General features: G+C 51.1%; 2 protein-coding genes across 9 annotated transcripts in view; both read right to left on the bottom strand.

Moving 5' to 3' along the window:
- Positions 1–2,606: 2,606 nt before the first annotated feature.
- LOC139675207 (homeobox protein Hox-D1-like) lies at positions 2,607–3,556 on the bottom strand. The gene is made up of 2 exons (XM_071562537.1): positions 3,157–3,556; positions 2,607–3,018 (listed from the first exon to the last, which is right to left on the bottom strand). The coding sequence occupies exons 1-2, from the start codon at positions 3,554–3,556 to the stop codon at positions 2,747–2,749; spliced, it is 672 nt and encodes a 223-aa protein (XP_071418638.1). The 3' UTR covers positions 2,607–2,746.
- A 5,075-nt stretch (positions 3,557–8,631) lies between these two features.
- HOXD3 (homeobox D3) overlaps positions 8,632–19,791 on the bottom strand; it is a 31,610-nt gene continuing 20,450 nt past the window's right edge. For 4 of the 8 annotated variants that reach the window (XM_071562240.1, XM_071562234.1, XM_071562238.1 and 1 more), the window contains 3 exons: positions 16,305–16,388; positions 12,455–13,000; positions 8,632–12,007 (listed from right to left, as the gene is read on the bottom strand). In XM_071562240.1, coding sequence (XP_071418341.1) covers positions 11,256–12,007; positions 12,455–12,950 — 1,248 coding nt within the window. In that variant the 5' untranslated portion in view covers positions 12,951–13,000; positions 16,305–16,388 and the 3' untranslated portion in view covers positions 8,632–11,255. The other 4 variants (XM_071562236.1, XM_071562239.1, XM_071562235.1 and 1 more) reach the window with 4 other exon arrangements.

Raw genomic sequence — 19,791 nt, 5'->3', positions numbered from 1 at the left:
AGTGCTTAGCACAATTGGCAAAATTACTAGGAAGGTCAAAGGAAGACAAACCAATAGACATCTGACAAATTTCACCATCATCATGGCTAGGCTTCATGAACAAAGATTCAGGAAGGGCTCTACCCACATGAATGTGTCCTTGGAGCCTGTGCAGTGGATTTTTTAGGTGAGGCACAGCGTGCGCAGAACTGGCCCCACCTTTTCCTCCTCAGGTCCATCTGCCACGGCTGAGCGAGCTTGGACAGTGACAGTGAAGTCCTCAGGACTAGAACCTACAGCCCCCAGTATTCCCAGGAGGTCCCTCATCCAAATACTAACTGGGCCCAACCCTGCTTAGCTTCTGAGATCCGACAGGATTGGGCATCAGAGTGGCATTTGACTGCCACCCTGACAAGTTTGAAGGCAACTGAAAATATTGTTTTCTAAAGTTCACATATGAAACATATGCTCCGAGAAAGATGGGTTATTCTGACTACATCTCTATGCTTATCTGTAGTATAACAAAACCCCAAAGAGCGGTGATAGAAGAGTTGGTAAAAATGAACCTTAAAAACATCTGAGAAGGGTTAGTAGTTTACTTGCCTTTAATATTCAGCTTGCAAAACAAATTCGATTTACTTGAATTTTCATTAATTTTACCAGATTTTACTTTATTATGCTTTAAATAGCATGATTAAAAAAAAGGGACAGAAATACTATTTCTTGGCTTTTAATGAATGATCAGCCTGCACTATAATGCTTGTTTGGTGTCATTACCTTAATGAAGAACTGCAAATCACATATTTTGGTTGCAACTAGTTTCACACAAGTACTTCAGTCCTGAGAATTTTTCAGGGCTATCTTATGAAGTGAATCAGCCCAAGGGATATGAACCATAACACTATATACAGAAAAAAATTGTCCCTGCGTGCATGCAAAACTGCGAGCATCTAGCATTATTGTCCTTTCCTGGTACAGTCAGGATATGATGTGTAACCAAAAACTTCTGTCTTAGGAAGTCCCTTCCCTCAAATGTTTACTGGGGGGCACCATCTCCTTACCAAAGAGTCCTCCTGACCTGGCTCAGCTGTGCACCTGCTGCCACAACATCATCGCAGCTTGTCTGCCCAGCTTTTGAGAGCAGTTTCCCACGGCATTCACCAACAGCTGCTGAAGCTGCCATCAGCAGTGGCTCCCCAGTCCCTTGACAGAAGAGAAGTCTTCATAAGAAACCTGTAAGCAGAGGGGAGCCTGGGGAAATGGAAAGGATTACAGAGAGTAAGTATCCTCTGTGTTGCAGACCTTCTGACTTGAGACATCCATCTTCATCTTCTCTCTGTGTTTCTTTTACCCAACAAGCACCCAAAAGGACAAACAGCTGTTGGGGTCTGGTGCTGGCTTACAGACAGGGACCCAGTGTATCTCACAGGTCCTCCTGAGGTCCATCTCCCCTGGTGCTATAGTTTGTTCTTCACCCCAAAGTCCAACAGCCGGCAGAAGTCCTGAGCAAAGAGAGACTTGTCCAAAATAAAAGACTTCTCTGCAAATAAATAAAATCACCTTCACATAAATCCAGATTTCATTCCTCTCCACATTGTTGTTTTGCTTTCCCGGTCACAGATGGGAAAAAAGTCTTTGACCATTTTGATACTGTCATTTTCTCTCTGGGAAAGATGAAATCAGAAGTGAGGATCACTGGTGAATTTTGCACTTGTATGAGGTAATCAGTCATTGCCAATCTTTTTTGAACAAGTATCCAAGTAAAAGACTTAAGAAGCCTCTTGATCTTTTATTTGCAGAAGTCTGTGGTCAAACCCAAGCATCTTTCTGCACTTTAACAGGTCTTGAGGTTTTGCATGTGGTAAAATCTGTGGCAAACTGACTTAATATGGTACATTTTTTTTACCATAAGATATAGAGAAGCCCAAGAGAGCTGGAGAAACTGAGAGTGTGGCTCTAGATGCTGTAAGAGGCTTTATATTGTCTTGTCCTTGCCCGGGCACATGTGAGAGGAGCTGAGAGTCAGCAGAGCAGCTGCTGGCCAGTCCAGGCCTTCCAGAGCCTCTGCAAGGAAAATCCCAGTGCCTCTGCAGTTTGAATGGGAAGAGGTGCTCCTCCTAAGGCTGCATTCCTTTTAAAATTTCCCCTGACACTTACTAAACAGATTTTTTACTAAATCTGACACATCGGGAGAAAGAATGAAAATGAATGAGGAATAAATACAACCATGATATTTTTTGCAGCAATTTTGTGAAGGGCAGGGCAGAAGACAAGGACACTTTTTTCAAAAGGGGATCTTGGACTCATCCTGGTAGCCGTGGCCATCCCTACCCCTTCTCGTGAGAAGAAGTTTCCCTGCTCTCCTCTGCTCTGCCTTCTAGGGGTTTCTTCCCTTCTTCTGCACTATCTGAGCCTACGGGTCTCTCTTTTTAAATGCAAAACGAAGAGGTCGGGAGCATGGGGCAGCCCCGCCGCGCACCCGGTGGAGTTGGCGGACCCGGTCGCTGCCCTGCCCGAGGGACGGCCCTTCCACTCTATCTCCCCGATGCGCCCGCCCGCTGCTTCGGCCCGGCCCGACACGGAGCATAGCGGCGCTCCGAGACGAAACGTTTCCCTGAATCCTCGTGAATAAAACTATACATAAAGTTGCAACAGAAAAAGAGCAGCGAAGCTGCACCGCCACAGTCCCGCGTGAAAGCACCCCCCGGATGTCCCGCCGGCCGCAGGTTCCTGCCCAGCCCCGACGTGCGTGGGGGCCGGCGGGGCCTCACGCGGGGCCGCCCGGGGCAGCCGCGGGCGCGGCGGCGGGGACAGCCAGCGCGTCCCGCTCCCGCTTCTTCTGCTTCATGCGCCGGTTCTGGAACCAGACCTTCACTTGGGCGTCGCGGAGGCGCAGCGAGCGGGCCACCTCGAGGCGGCGAGCCCGCGACAGGTACCGGCTGAAGTGAAACTCCTTCTCCAGCTCCGTGAGCTGCCGGGTGCTGAAGCTGGTGCGTACGGGGCAGGGGGGAGGTTCCCCCCCGCACGGCACCGCGCCGCCTGCAACGCCGAAAAACACTGCGCTTCAGGGGAGGCAGAGGCAGGGGAGTGGGGCTGGGGTTGGGGCCGAGGCAGCAGAGGGGTAACGGGGAGCCGAGATGGGAGCCGCCCCCGCCCGCCCCCCTCCGCCCCACTCACTTCTCCTGGGCGAGCTCCGCTTCGCTCGCATCCACTCGAAGGCGCGGGGCGCCGTCGGGACGGCCGCGGAAGCCGGGGAGCCGAGCGCCGGGGCGGTCGCAGGGCAGGGCGAGATGCCCCGCAGCCCCTCGCCGCCCGTGCGGAGGCAGGGGCAGAGGCGGGCGGGGTCCGGCGGCGGCGGGATGGACGTGGCATAACGCGGCGGTCCAGGTCCGCGGGACGGCCGATAGCCGGGGCCCGGCGCCGCCGGGGAGCCAGCCGCGTAGCCCTCCGCCTGCGGGGTGGGCGCGGCGCTGGCCGTGGTGCCCAGCGCCAAGAAAGCGTCATGCCCTCGCTGGGGGTAAGGGGCCCCACGGCACAGCCCCGGCGGAAAGGCAAGGGCAAAGTACCCCAAGTCCATGGCCCGCGGGGCAACACCACTCCCCACACCTGCCCCGCCGGGGCAATATTGGCCTAATATAGGGCCAGGAGCGGGGCGACACGTCCCGCCCCGCGGCCAATGGGAACCCGGCGTGGGGAGACCGCACCGGGGGTCCCGGGCGCCACCAGTTTCCCTGCCCACGCCCGACTGCCCAGGGCAGACTCGAGGCTGCAGGTGGGCAGTGCCCTCGAGCCTTCTCGGGATTCCCCCGGGACAAGCCGCTCCCTCTGGACTCGATGAAGTCGCCGCACACTTAAAACGTTTGCCAGGATTTTGGAGATGGGTGAACTGGTGCTTTCCTGCAACCAGCGCTCCCCTCCAGGAGTAGATCTGCCCCTTACCCTGCTGCCGACCAGGCTCTTGGAGGCTCCCACGGGAGCCCAGGCGGCCCGGGGAAGCAAGTACGCCTCGGGTGTCCACACCCGGAGGTTGGCACTGTTGGGGGGGTTGTTGTTGCACCTCGTGGCACTTAATGGTCTTGCTCCATCAGATAAGTGCTCTGCAGCCTCTCAAAAGTGAATCCCCGGGCTCACCCCATTAATGGACCTTCACTTTTCCCTTGGCAATTTGGCATTGTTTACTGAGTGCTTGCAGTTAGCAGAGAGCACATCGAGTTGCACTGCCCAGCCAAACCCTCTAACTCTCTCTTCGTTTTCCTCCCTACAGAGTGGCAGAAAACAGGAACAAAGTGGAGGAGGTGAAACCTGGCCTCTGAAAGTTATCATCTTTCCTAAATATCTCCAGGTGACACTTGATCATGCAGTCTGAGCCATACTTATATTTGATTTGGATAATGATGGATTTCATCCAACGCCTCAACTGACAATCATGTGTCAGTGTAGTTCAAAACAACAAAAGGACATGCTGGACAGAGCACACTTGGGCTTTGGTAACTTGAGACTGCATGGGTAAGGAACAGGAAAAAGGGCTATATCATGCTGCTTTGAATTAGACGTGCAGCGTTCTAATTCTTAGGTGAATGTAGTCTCAGCTGGGAAATGCAAGGGTTGTACTTTATTAAATAAATATATTTTGTTTCTAAATAAAAGCAAGAAATTTAAATGCCTTCATCCATCATCCATTGCCTTCCACTCAACAGCTACAAGTTCTCAGCCAAAGTGCTATTTGCTGTGGTCAGGAAGAGGCCACAAATTTTGTGAGGACCAAACATGATGCCACCCAAAAGCAGTCAGAATGCCCAGAGAAGGAAAAATTCCATTGGGTCTTCTGTGGATTTCAGAGGGCTGGGCTGATGACAGGGTCACCATGGGGAGAAAAATCAGACCATTTCACTGACTCAGCCTCAACTCTTTCCTATAGAGACTTGTGCTCTGCAGCTCAGCCCCAGCTGCCCCACCATTACACCCATCTGATGATTGAGAGCAGGTCTGTTTGGAGTTTTTTCCTGCAGAAGCCCTGAGAGGACACATCCCTGAGACAGGCATACATGAGTCTGCATATGGGCTCTGACCAGCAACATAGCCTTCTATCAGCCTCACATCCTCCCCAGGTCATATTGCCCATCTGCTATAAAACAACTGTTATAGAGCAAAGGCTTTAAGGTTGGACATAACGTCCACAGACACAGCAATCACTGAAAGCCCAGAACCCCAAAGCTGGGTGTTCTCCTGGCACAGACTTGTTCACTCTTATGGGCTGTGCTGCCCTGCTGCACTAGTAAAGGAATATCACCTAAATTTCCATTTTCCAAGCTATAAATTAGAAGAACAGTTTAAATCAAATACACCTTCTCAGGAAACGTATCTGTTGAGGGATGATGCAAACCTTCTCAGCACACCCATGGCAATCACAGCACTTTGGAAAATGTCATCTTCTGAAAAAGCAGAAGCCTGGAAACATCAGGCTTTCTATTTAGCAGTGAAAAGCTGTCCATGCAGGAGAATATCTGTGCTCTTCAGTAAAAAAACCTGCCCACAGGGAAGGAAAGAGAACTGGCTCCAGAATAGGGCTGCGGCTTTTCTTGAGTCTTCTCTTTGCAGAACACAACCGGTTTTATTACACCTAAGACTTTCTTAAATGATAGAAGAGCTGTCTCTGTTCAGACCAACATACAATCTTTCCATTTAACCAACTGGATTCTGTTACCATGTTTCTTGTTCATTACCTGTTTGGTTTTGCAGCACTGTTCAAGGGCGGCAAAAGCAGAAATCAGTGGCTAAATACAGGCAAAACCTCTCTTATTGATGCCGTGGGTTTTGAGAGAGGGCTTTTTCTACTCCTCTGAATTTCAAAGTGTTGAGACTTAAATAGCTAAGTTCCAGTGATAGAAGGTAGAGCAACAGCAGCTGTTGTTTTACAAAGAGTCTAATAGAAGAGAGGAAGGACTCCCCAGAAGTCAAAAGGAGGAAGAAGAAAAGTGGGTTAAAAAGAAGAGTGTGAAGAACATGATACTGTCAAAAGCAATTTGAGAATGGCTGGGAAGTTTAGGGATGTCTGTGTGAGCAGTGGTGTGATGGCACTAGACAGGGGAGCTGCTGCAGCTAAAAACCTCTGTGAGACCAATGGACCAAATGAGTCCTTGTGTCATCATGTTTCTGGAAACATGGGTTACTGCAAGGCCTGAGACAGCCTCTGTGGAACCAAGACAGGATGCAGGAAAAAGACTGGTCAAAAAGCCCTAGGTGGTTGCAGACCCTTACCAGCAATGCCTTAGGGAAACTGTGTGAGCAGCTTGTTGAAGGCAATGGCAGCCCTGAGCCACAGACACTGCGTTGAGATTGGGACATGTTGCCTTTCCTCTCTGGAGCAAGACTCCACCTTCTATGCTTGTCACAATAATTATCAAACAGGAGATCCCTCCCAAGCCCCCAGAGCTGGAAGGTCAGGTTCAAGCATAGCCTTGCCTCTCTGCTGCCACAACACTCCCAACTGGGGAAAGCTGATTCTCAGTGGGTGTGGGCATGTGCATCCATGGTGTGGAGACAGCTAGGGTATGGATCAGCATCCTGAAGAGGGGTAAGTAAACACTGGGGACTTATAAGCAGTGGCCCTGTTATTGCAGACAAACCACCGAAGGCTCCTGATGAAGGGGCTCAGTCCTGCCCTGCCATGCTACTTCATGGCTGTTGGGACTGCATTCTGCTTCTGCTGGATGGGGTTTCTGCTCAGGTCCCAGCTGGCTGAGGCCCAAGCAGAAGTAGGAGGAGTTACTGTCAAGTAAAAAGTGCTCTTTGTGTGATTGATGACCTTTAATAGAGCCAGGGTCTTCACTCCACTGTTAGCCCCACTCCCAGCAAGGACTGCAGCGTATCCATTGCCACTTTTCACATGGGAACAGAGAGATGTTGCCCATTCAGGGACTAACTTGCCACTCAATCCCTGAAAAGTGTTTGCAGCCAACGGAGCTCTGGTCCAGCACATCTTGCACTTTTTAAAAGCAGAGATAGTCAGTTCATCAATGTGTAACACCACATGGAGCCCAGCCAACCACTGCAGCCCTAATTGCCCTGGCGGCACCAGCCCTTTTATGCTGCCCGTCTGGCTCCAGCTTTTGCTCCCAAGCAGGTCCGCAGTGGCAGTGCTGAATGTCTGGGCCTGCCCACCATGCAGCACATTGCTGTCACCAGGCTGCCATTTGTATGGTCACTGGGCACAAACAGTAGGCTGGCATCCATTGAAGGATGGCATCACAACCTGCAGATTCTTCCCTCCCTCCTCAGCCAGCAGCTGTGAACCAGGCGCCCTCCCAGTGGTAGACCAGCAGCTCCATTCCCTCTACCTTTTATTGCCTGGTCAAGTAGACTGTTTTCTACCTGGACATCCCAACAGGCCATTTCATAAGGCTTCCCATGGGGCTGAAGGGGCTCAGAGAAGCCAGTGATGGATCCTGCCTTCAGACCTCTTGCCATGGAGCTCCAGTGATCTAGTTGGTTCCCAAGAAACTCAAGGGACTTCAAGTTGGTTCTGGTAGGCTCCCTTTCATAGCCTGTCTCCCCTCTGCCTGTCTTTGCCTCCTGAGTATGCAGCCAGCTGCCTCCTCTTCACCTTTGGACAAGGTTGCCTGCAGCCTCAGGTAACCCAGCTGTAGTTTCATGGTGGCAGCCATGTAGTGTGCTCCAGAGTCCCTCCTTGACCTTCCCAGGGGCTAGGTCTTGGGACTCTGCATTGTCTGCACAGGAAGCACCTGCTAATGGAGTCAGAGGCACTTGGCTTTGTTTTCACAGCCCCACACAAGTGATACCTACAAGACTGTGACATCCCTGGGAGCCCCTGACTGTGCCTGTCTAGGTTCCCCTGTCCAGGTGCTGCTCACCAGGCCATAGGCAGTGGGACAAGGATGGCCCTCCCTCGAAACAGGGTGTAAAGGGACAGCTCAGCCCTATGCTGGCTTCAGGAAGCTAACACAAAGCCTCATCTCCTCTTTGCAGCAGGGAACCTGCTGCAACCCTATTAAATTATGGGCTACTGTAAAGGCCAAACCAACAAACGATAATCTGAACAAGAACCTGCATGGCCTCACTGAAGCTCAGTGCACTCCTGACATCTCTCAAAGAGTGGTGTCAGCAGCTCCTTATCCCAAACACTGTAGCAGCACTGCTGGCATTTAGAGGCCCAGATTCAGTGACCCTTTTATGGTTCTGGAGCAGATGGAGGAAACAGGGAATGAGAGGAAGGGGTGCTATGGCTCCTTTTTGTAAAGAAAGGCAGGGCTACGATCAGCCCCAGGCTTAGCCTTGGCTGACCAGTTGTATTTTAAATAAGTGACTGGAGTTCATCACATCAGATGCTGTTGCAAAGGAGCTGAGTTCCTATTGAGTGTGAAAGGAGGTTGTTTATAAATTATGGGTTTTAAACTATAGGCCAAGAAAAAGTCTGGCTTGTGCCAAACTGTATCTCTCCTCTAGATTGCTGATGCTTGTACAAACATTGTAAAAATGCCAGTGATCTCGCTAAAGTAACATTACTTCTAATAATTAGGTTATCATCACAGACTTCTATCACATTACAAACAAGACACCTCTGCCAGAGTCATGGAAAAGGAAGTGAATTTATTTACAAGAAGATTCCCCCTCGCGCATGCTCCTCCTCCTCCCCCACTGAAAACCAACCTGCAGACCCCGTGTTTCTGCAATATTAAAATAATTCAGTGCAGCGTGCATCAGTAGCACTGTGTTTGTGGTCAGGGTTCCTCTGAAAACCCCTTCTTCCTCAGATTTTGGGAAGAGCTATCTGTAAACAGCGTTTTCTTTCCTAACAGATTTAATGCAGGACTAATAGTGTAAGTCAGAGCAGACACTGAAGAACAGCCTACAAATCATGAAGCAAAAGGGAAAAGAACACTGGGTTACCCTGCAGAAATGGTGCTGCCTTGCTGTTTCCCAGATAGAAGCAGGTGACGCAGAATATATTGTGTTTTCAAGAACACAGTAAAAATCTACATGGACTATTTCAGTTGTGGGTACATTGATTACAGAAAGTTTTGGAGAGAGAAATATATATATGTATATATATATATATGGGGTGTTACAGACATATAAATCACGAGTGGTGTTTAGCATTACTTTTTGTGTTGTTTCTGTTTTGTTAACTCCCTGATGGAGCTTCTAAGAAACAATTTGTGTGAAAACTTTCATAGAAAACAATTTTATGGCTTAAAATGGTTAAAATATATCTCAAAACAAAGTAGTTTATTGTGTTCTGTTTTGTTTACAGATTTATAACACATATGTATACTACTTTGCTTGGTTAAAAGTGAAATTTAACAAAACATACGCTTTTCAATTTAGCGCAGCATTGTTAAAATCACCTAGAAGGGAAAATAACCCCCTAAGTAATATTTTGAATTGTTACTGCTCAATGAACATAAATACCAGATGGCAAGGAAGAAATTAGGGATGGGAAATAAAAGAACAAATAAAGAAAGTTTGTCTGTGATGACCAGGATTGGAGGTGGTAAAATATTTCTCACAATAGGAATGCCAGATCCTGTCATTAGAGGATGGAGTAGGAGCTGCAGTGTTTGTCGAACTGGAAAGTGACACGTCAGACACTTTGGTAGGGAATACAGAGTCTGGATTAATCTTTAACTCGACACTTTCAGAAAGAGATAAGAATAGTCTTCTCGGAGAGACATGTACTGTCAGGAAGAGACTTTAATCACAGCGTTTGCAAAACAAATAATCTCTGTAAATCCAGCGAGAGGTTCAATACAGCCGTGTAACTAGAGAGGAGGAAATATGAGGGTTCAGAGCATCGTTCCCTTCCTTTTCCTAGTTTTTTATCTTCTTTTTCTTTTTTTTTCCCTTCCCCTGGTTGACTGTCCTGTTTGTGTCAGGGAGAGGCGGAGATGCCCCTCTGCCGCGGTCAGGCGGGGCGGGACCGTCCTCGCCGGGCACCAGGGAAGCGCGGGGGCACCGCTCGACCGCTGCCCGCACCCCGTCTCGGCGTCTCCCTTCGGCTGTGCGTATCTGATTGTCAATTTTCTTTCAAAGTTTATTTTTATGATAAAAAACTAAAAACACAAGAGGAAAAGCTCGGGCTTTCAAAGATGTCTAAAAATTGATTTATGGTTAATATAAAGACAACAGTATAAAAATAACAAAGGAGGCGGCAGCTGCTGCACAGATTGCTATGGAGACCCTAATGAAATTAGCACTATCAGAGGATTTCTAATTTTTTTTTGCGTTGTAAGCTTCTAATTTCTTTCCTATTTCAGATAGTCAGAGTGTAATTAAAAAAAAAAAACAGCCCACCGAAATAATAATATTATGTGCGATAGATACCCAGCCAATAAATAAAGGTTAACCTCACCGAGGTTTTTGTATGCAGGATTTGATCTGAAACAAGATGGCAAATAGCTCCGCTTTGTAGATCGCCTCCTCAAAGTGACTGCTCTTCCATCTAAAGGTGGCTTCACCCGGCCTAGCCAGCTGCCAGCCAAGCCACCGAGGCGCTCGAGTAGGGCCAGTCGGTTAGAAATAAATACTTTAAAAATACTTTCAATATTTTTTTAAGTGTAACGGTTCTTTGTGTGATACCACAGTTTGTTTTACTCTATTAATGATTTACGACTTGCTGTCTTAATTAATCCTTACATAAACTACAAACACCAGTCACTGTTACAACTGTTCAAGACTACTCTCTCAACTAGCTCAGACCGATTATAATAAATAGGTGAAATGTAAGTCACCACGGACCTGAATCGCTCTCCCGAAGCATTGGTGAAGAAACTCTACAAATACCCACATAAATACATTAAGACGAGGATAAATAATCAGTGATACAAAAAATGTCTCGCTTAAAATAATAAATACGTATCATTTAGTCCAATGTGATCCTTACGTTATGGAAGAATTCATAAATTAACTTCTCTGAAATAAGCTTACACGCAGGCGAGTTCCCACGGCTCACGACTGGTCTAAAACACCTCAGCATGACGCGCTGCTAAACACTACGGCTTCTCTAAGACTTACCTTCAAGTACATCATTACCAGCTTATCAGTCCCTCGGTTGGCAGTATATTGCACTGTCATGCTTAAAACAGCTCTAAGAGAAAGGCTCCTGCTCACGGACCTACTCGGGGCTGCGGAAGAAAGAAGGGAGCTGCTAGGGGAGACAAATCCACTAATACTGTTGGCACTCGAGAGCACAGTAACACTGTCCCGTCAGAAAAATGAGGTAATGGAGAGGGGAGCGAGCACCACCGGCCGCCGCCCCGCTACAGATGCGTAAGCTTGGGCGCCTCCTGCATCCGTCCCTGAGAGGTGTGGTGAGAGGAGAGGTCCGTGTAGGTAGGGTGGGGATCGCAAGGTCCGTGGTGGTGGCCGCCGGGGATCTGGGCGGCGCAGCTGTAGTCCACGCTGGCGGAGGAGGGGTGCTGCAAGTGCCCCAGGTTGAACATGGGGCCTGAGGCTGGCATCGAGTCCACGAAGTTGCCCCCCACATAGACGGGGCTACCCTGCAGGCTGGGGTTGGAGAAGCCACCGCCTCCGCTCTGCATGGGGTGCGGGTCGTACTCCGCGCCCGCGTAGCGCTTCTGCTGCGGCAGGCAGCTGCTCAGCGGCGCCGTGTAGGCGGCCAGCCCGTACATGCTCTGTTGGGACTTGGCGAAGGAGGTGGGCGAGGGCGCGTCGTAGCTGAGGCTGTTGACGCCGGAGAGCTGGCTGGAGTAGCCGACGTGGTTTGGGCCGCTCAGAGGGGGGCTGCGGTCCGGGGACTGTCCGACGGGGGAGTGCATGATGCCTTTGGCTTTCTGATCCTTTTTGTACTTCATCCGGCGGTTCTGGAACCAGATCTTGATCTGCCGCTCGGTCAGGTTGAGCAGGTTGGCCATCTCCACGCGGCGCGGCCGGCACAGGTAGCGGTTGAAGTGAAACTCCTTCTCCAGCTCCACCAGCTGCGCGCTGGTGTAGGCTGTGCGCACCCTCTTGGAGGCCGGCCCAGGGGGGCTCTTGTCCTCGCAGCTCTCTCCTGCGGGGAAGAGGCACAGAGAGAGTTGGTCTCCTCCGAAAGCCCCCCTCCCCTTCCTCCCGGGATCCCTCAGAGCCCCTCCATCCCCTTTCGCACTGCTGGCACCCGGAGAGGGGGCGCAGGGGACTAGGGGGTGGCCTCCCACCTGCCTCTGCCCGACATACAACACTCTCCCGCAGTTGCCTCCCCCGAGAGACCCCCAGGGTCCAGGCAATGCCGAGACCCGTCGGAGTGCGTCTGCCGCCGCTGGGCTGGTGCGGGAGCGAGGTGGGACCCCTCAGCCTGGCACATCTGCGGTGCTCGGCAGGGCTGGGGCCCCCGAGCGGGGATGGGGGCCATGGCATCTGGAAGAGTAGGGTACAAGGTTCGGGACCAGCGGGCTCGGGACGAGAGGGTCAACCTCGCTCCCCAGGCGAACAGTGGGCCAAGCTGGGAGTGTTTGGCTACCTGGGGGGGCGCAGGTGCTTTTCTGCTTGGAGTTCTGGCGGGACTCCTTCATCCAGGGAAATATCTGCTTGCTGAGAGTGGCGGTGGCCGAGCCCGATGAGTTGGGCCCCCCCTTGGCTTTTTTCGGAGGGGGCACGCTGGGAGGGGGGTTGGGCGGGGAGGAGGGCGGCAAGACCGGGGGTTGCTGCTCTCCCATCCCTGGGGGCTGACTGCCCCCGGGGCCGCCCCCGCCCGGCCGCATGCAGCTCCCGCTCAGCTCGCTGCCCTTGTGGGCCGGGGCTCGGCTGGGCACAGAGCCCTGGACGGAGCAGGCGGAGCCGGGGTACTCGCCGTCCAAACCCGCCTGGCCGTAGGGCTGGTGGGCCGCGCCGTAGGGGTAGGCGTCGGCCTTGCTGTAAGTGTAGCCCCCGAAGAGCCCCGCGTTGTCGTAGTAGGCGGCTTTCTGCATCCTCTGTTCTGTGATCGCCGAGGCCCGCGGCCCCCGCTCAAATAACATTGACCGCCGCCCTGCGCCTCACGTCGTCGACCCAGGCCACTCGCAGCCACCTGGGGAGGGAAACAGCGGGCACACAAAAAAAGACTTTCAGTGGGGGCAGCCGACTGGGAGCGGCCGGCCCAGGCTGACCCCTGCGCCCTCTGCACCCTGACACCCTCAGCCTCGGCCTCCCCACCATGGGAGGACTGGGAGACATCAAGAAAAAAGCAGAGGACATCAAGAGAAGAGCAGGAGACACTAGATTAGGAGCAGGAGACCTCAAGTAAGGAGTAGAGGACATCAAGGAAGGAGCAGGGGACACCTGAGAAGGACCAAGGGACACAAGGGAAGGAGTAGGTTCACCAGGCAGGAGCCAGTGCAAACTGGAGCACTACGGAAGGACCGGGACACAGCACTGAAAGAGCCACCCAAGAGCCATAGTGCAGGAGGGAACGGGGACACATTGGCGGGATTTGCTACAGGCCATCTTTTGAGGGGTTTGGGAGGGATGTTTTATTGCTTTGTTTTGTATATGGACCGTTCCCGCTCAAGTTTGGCTGGATCGCCCCCCGCGGTCGTAGACAAGGGCTTTCAGTGAGCAACTGTGCTGGGTGGTGTCCCCAGAGACTCACCGGTTCAGTTCGGCCGAGAGCACCCGCGCCCCCCGCCCGTCACGCGTGCGCACGGCCGTGCACGGCTGACATGATGGATGGAGCTCGGGCTGCGGCCGGGCAGAGGCAGAAAAATCCCGTCCCCTTTGTAAACCCGCCCTTCTTCTTCCCCTGGATTCCTCCAGAGTTAAAGCATAACAGGCGCCATTCACTCCCTTCACTTTGCACTATAAAGGAAGTCGCAGGTCAGCTCTCCTATTTTAATTCTATGATGAATTAAATTCCCTCACTCAACGTTTCTCTTCCCTTTTTCTTTGTACCCAGTAGAAAGACCCTGAGACATTTGAGATAATTTTTAGAGTGTTCTTTTCTTTTTCCAAGCCTGCAAACTTATGGCACTCCGCTCCGCGCCCCCCGGCTCCCACATCAGGCTGCTCACACCAAAAACGCATGGTCCCCTTAGGGCAGATGTATTGGGACAGTGCTGTTACCTTTGTCCTTGCTGCTCCCAAAACTTCTGTGCATTTGGTACAAGATGGAAACCATTCTGCAATTTTGTTGATGATTTTTAATATTTCCTGTTCTTATTTTTTTATTGGATAGGGCTTTTCTCTGATATTCTTGTTAATTTTGTAGATTAGCACATACCTCACCTGGCAATGTAAGTCTGTAACTCAACGTATCTTAAGACTTTGCTGTATTTCTGAAGGATTTAGGCTTGTTAACCTACTGGAGAAGAGTCGCTAGAAATTCGTGAACACTGCCCTATAATTATAATTCTCCAGCCTATACTTAAGCAATACTACAACAGTACTTCTCTTTCTCCCTCAGCAATTGGTCCCACCAAGAACCGCTAATATGTTCTCTAAAATTCATCGGGAAACATATCTCTGTAAGTCAAAGTAACCTCAGCGAGCTGCGATTCGCGGCCGTTCTTGGAGGTTTATGCCGTGTCACAAACCTCTGGGGTCCTATTCTTCCCTGAACAAAAGCTTGGGATGATTTTTGAAGCTGATGGAAACAGAGACAGAACCGTTTTTCTCTCCTGGAAAATTTCAGTTAAAAAGTCTAAGGAAATGGACAGTGGCAATATCAATGAGTTTTAATACGCTGCGATAATCTTGACGAGTCTTGAAAGTATTTTTGTCCAAATAACTCTGTCGCTCATTTCCCACTTCTATCATCTACATTTTTGGGAGCGGTCTGGACTGAGGACTTTTGTTAGCACAACACTGCCTTAAGCGTAGGCTTTTATGTGCCTTGTGAAATATAGTTCCCAAAAGAATACGCAGAATCTTAAGAAAGAATATTGCTGTTAAGCAGTTAAAAGCCTTATTTCTTTTCTGAAATACCAACTGCTTGTGAACTCTGCTTGAACCTAAAAAGGAGGCTATGGGCCATAAATCACATGGACAATGCTCAACTGTTTGGTGGCTCATCTTTAGATCTTAAAAAGAGAGAGCGAGAGAAAGAGTGAGACCTTTCCAGGGTTTGATTTTCTACGAGTGCAAGGCCCGGGGTGATGTTTTTATAGGTAACACCAAAGCGGGGGCTCAACACTTGGTGATTTGGCCAGAAACAGCCTCCGCGGGGGAAAAAAAAAAAAAAAAGGAAGAAATAGTGACATCCAAATGGTGAGGCCGAGCCGTGGGAGGTGAACTCGGAGGCACCGAGGGTAGGAAACCACAAAGTATCCATGTCTGTGCTTCAGATTTCTCTTCCTCTTCTCCAGAAAGTTTAACCTCATCTGAACTGTTAGGAGTTGCACATGATAATGGGACTTTCTGTCCTGTCACTGGTTCCAGCGCTTATGAAGGGCGCCGACCGTCTCACGGCTCTGCCTGGGGAGCAGTCGGGAGCCCATGCGTCCACCCGCGCGTGTGTGTGGAACGCGGCTGGCCCACACTTACATGGGCCCGGCACTGCCAGTCGCTTTCCTCTCGACATTTTCATATTAAGCAGTTCTCGACTAAAACTTCCACTACACTTAATTCTACTTCGGATCAATATCTAATATGATACCGAATAAATAAGAGGCGGTGAGAGCGGCCAGCGAAGCGGTTATTAAAGCAGCCGGGGCTCTCAGGGTGCATATCAATGCACCTGTCATTGCGGTTTGTAACAAAATTTATGACTGCTAGCGCCGTGACAGTAAACGCTCCGGCCAGGAATGAAAAGGAAAACACTTCCCAAGCCCCGGCACATTCAGAAGTGCAAAGCAGCCAGCGCGTAGGAGGGAGCCCAGCAAAAGAATCCCCCGCTCGGCACGTTTCCCGGCCGCCGGCCCGGGGCAGCCCTGTATATAAGGAAAGCCCTGGAGCCGCCGCTGGACCCGGCCTCGGGCTGGGTACCCACTGCTGGGGCTGCGCTTGCCGGGGGATGTTTCGTATTTGATGGCACTGAGAGGTCTGGGGAGCGCAGAGGGGCCCCGCGAGACATGGAGCGGTGGCCGCCGTGGGGCCTCTTAAACCAGCTACGGATTCCCCCCAGAGAGCCACCAGCTCCCCGCTGCTGGGTCCAGGGCTTGGCTACTCCCTAGCCGGGCTCGGCTCACGAGGAGCAGGGGCCTCTTTCAGCGGGGCTTTCTACGGGCTGTTCTTTATCTGACGTGGGGGACGGCGGCGCGCCCCGGATGCCGCCAGCGAAGGCTCGACCGAGCAGGGCTGCCTGCTAGGAGGGCTGGGGCCGGGCTCTGCTCCCTGCGACGGGCCTGTCGCGATAGGAGAACCGAGAAGTGGATGGAAAAGGAAATTAGCGAACTCACCACTCTTATGTTTTTTCTTGATTTTTGACTTTAACTGTGTGAGTAGGATCTTCAGGTTCCTTTGGATATTCCGTAGGCACGGACCTGCAACAGAAGTGATAACTCTCAGCGGAAACTGTTTTGTTTTGGACTTTCTTCCTTAGGATTTTGTTAATAAATGCACATCTCGTCCGCAGCCCCTCAGCGTGTCTCTCCGTCCGCGTCAGATCTTTTACCAGACAAAGGGCAGATGTTTCTCTTCATTTATTAATAGCGCTTTGAGAGAGACAGAGAGCAAACAAACGAGCAAAGTACTCCGGTTGCGGGTCGGACTCGAGCAAGGCGGCCTGCAGCAGCCCCTCCGACGGGCCCTGAGCACCGGCCACGGAGCCGCGCCTGCCTCTCCGTGCGCGCAGCCCGGGCCCTGGCACGGAGAGGCAGCGCACGGGGGTACGGGAACACCTTCACTGGAGAGCTGCGGGCACCTTCCACTGCACAACCACTGCACTCCCCGCCCGCACCCACGACCCGCGGAGCGCTGGGCGAAAACGAAGCTACACGTGGGTCTCTCTCCATTTCTCCCCCCAGAGCCCGAGTAAGACAGAAAGATAAGCGAAGAAGCCCCAGCACTGAAAACGCGCCACAAACATTTGCGTCTCGAAATTAGTATTTTTCGTTTGGCTGTGCAATCTGTCGATTCAGGACTTTAAAAACTCAAGAGTGCCAGAAAATCCCCCACAAAAAAGCCCAGGCCATTATAAAGACGATATCTAGGCACCATAAGCCTTTGAAATGACCTTTGGCTCTTACAGCAATAACTCACCACTTAATGAACAACCAACGGAAGCGCCTCCGATAGCTCACAACACAACAGACCTTACAACTTTCCACCAAGTCTTCTCTCTCCCTAACCAAACTCAGTAGGATGCTACATTCCCCTTCCAAATCACCTTAATTTATGCTGGCAAACTGGAGTTAGGGAAGTGGAGCTTCATGATTACACATGATGCTCTCTCAGGTTCCTGGCCCAGGCCTGTCCCAGTAACGTCTTATATAATATATTCACGTGGGCGTACGTCAACTTTAGGTGCTTTATTTTTTTTAAGATAATTCATTAGAAATAGCACTTTACAAAGTGTATGAAGGCAACCTAAGTTGGGTTGCACCTTAGCCCCTGAGCAGAGAGATCGTAATATTGCAAACCGAGTCATTGTTAGCCACTGTTGATTAACACGGTAAGTTTTCATTTTGAGCCTAATTAATTATCGACCTCTCATCCCTTTCCGAAGCAGCTTCTCAGCCTCACAAGCGATAGCTTTCTAGCTCTAGACATGCGTTATTTAGCCAGCGCTTGGCCAAATACCAAGATTTCCACGACCACTGAAAGAGTCCCCAAAGTTGCACTGCGGAAAGAGGAGTCCGGTCACGCTGGCGTTGTACTCGGCTCCCAGAGCTCGAAGACGTTGCCAGAGCTAAACCCAGGGAAATCTCCAGAATTATTTAGGCATGAGAACAATATAGGTATTATTGAAATTTTAGGTGAAGTTATCAGTGAGTGCTTCCATCGAGGCAAATGAAAAGCTGCTTGCAGTAATTGGATTCAGCTGACTAACTTGGCAGGCCAGCAGCTTGGAGGCATACAGATAAGAAAAATGTTCACTACTTTTAACTTCTGATGGAGCAGAAGAACACGCAACAGAAAAATAAAAATAAATAAATAAACACCTTAACTTTCTCCTTTTCCCTTCTCCTCCCGCCCTGTTTCCCGCGAGGCACTCCGACCCCCGCGGAGGACTCGTCCGGGTGACTCGGGGCGGGCAGGGTTTGCTACAGCCTTAACACACGCTCCTGCTCGACAGCACAATGCCAGGCTTTACTCAGGGGCTCTACAACAGACATAACCGAGAGTTCACCCGGGCTTCAGGAGGGCCACCAGTCAGTGGAAACACGTTCCTGGGAGAGTCGGGTTAGTTGTAGAAGCCCAAGAGGGAGCTGAAATGTAAGTGTATGCGGGGAGGCTGTGTGGTCGCTTCCAGACCCCCAGTCCGCCCAGAGAGGCACCGTTCCCCCCCAGGCATCTTCCCACCTTATTGATCAAACCACACAAACGCAGGACAAGAAACTTCTCAGCAGATAAATATCAAGCCGTGCTTCAAACAGCGTGTGTAACTCGAAGGCATAAACATACCGGTAACAGCAGCACTAAAACAACTGGGGGAGGCAAACAACAGCCACTAAGGAACACGAATGCACGGCGAGGGGAAAAGGTTCGGGAAGACACTTGGCATGCATATTTAAGAGACCCTATATAAGGGCTACATTACAGATGAGCCTATTTTAAATCGCCCTTTACAAATCAACACGGCTACCCCCTGCCCAGCTATCCACGGCAACGCATTAACGTGATGCTCAATCTTACTTTGGCAATGGGAGCATCTAACAAAGTTGTCTGTCCCTCATTTCTTTGCTTATTTGTAATTCCCTTCCTGAAACCGCCGAAAACTGGGAAAAGGATAGGGTTAAACGTAATCCCCTGGCCTTTGGAAAGGAGTTCACCTTTTATTTAAAGAATGTAATAGAAAGAAGATACAGCTTAAAACGTTCAAGGAGGTGGAGACCACTCCATATATTTGCAGCCGCTATGGGCAGAGATTCCAAACAAATTCCAGACCGTCTCTGAGTAAAGGCGATAATATAGCCCCTGCGGTTAAACGTCCCATTTTGTCATGCAGTTGCTTACCTGTGCATCAATTTATCATAAACCTGGGTTCCTCACTTTTCAGGATCTGCGCTTGCAGTTCTTAGAATATATCCTTCACCCTTTGTCTGCAGACAATACTGTCCTAAACCTGATCTTGCGGTTTTACAGACATTTCCATACACCAGAATTCCCGATAGAACGAAAACAGGCTCAGGCTCAACTACCAATAAAAGAGAGCGAGTGGAAATCGGAATTTGTTGGACTTAAAAAAAAAAATCAACATACAACCCTTCAGCCATCAGCCTCCTGGAACCAACGACAGCAATTGGCCGGCTCCTGGTTTGTTTTGGTTTTAAATCGTGCGGCCATTGATGAATTTTGGGGGCGAGCAGGAGAAATCCCTTTATAATCAGAAATATAGGCACTGCCTTAAAATACAGGCATATTGGCCCACGTGATCGCAGAGCAGTGCGCCAGGGCCGAGGCTGGCGCGCTCCCCGCGCCCCCGCGCAGCGGGGCTGCCGCGCCGGGCCCCGCGGGGCGGGCGGCCCCCCGCGTCCCGGCCCTCCCGACCGCGCTGCCCAGCCCGCTGTCCTCCCGCGCCGCTCCGTTCCTCACCGCGGCCACGGCGCCCGCACTTACGCGCCCTGCGGGGCCGGCGGAACCGGGGAAAAGGTGAATTCCGCGGGATGATCCCAGAGCGCAGAAATTCCCTGCGGAGACAGAGGAGGTATTTGGGGCCGGCTGTGGCCGAGGGCCTGTGCTGGGGCAGCTCTGCAGCAGCGCTGCTCTGGCGGACAGACGCTG

The sequence above is a fragment of the Pithys albifrons genome, chromosome 8, assembly GCF_047495875.1.
Source record: "Pithys albifrons albifrons isolate INPA30051 chromosome 8, PitAlb_v1, whole genome shotgun sequence".
Taxonomy (NCBI): Eukaryota; Metazoa; Chordata; class Aves; order Passeriformes; family Thamnophilidae; genus Pithys; species Pithys albifrons.
This window is presented reverse-complemented; position numbering and strand designations above follow the sequence as displayed.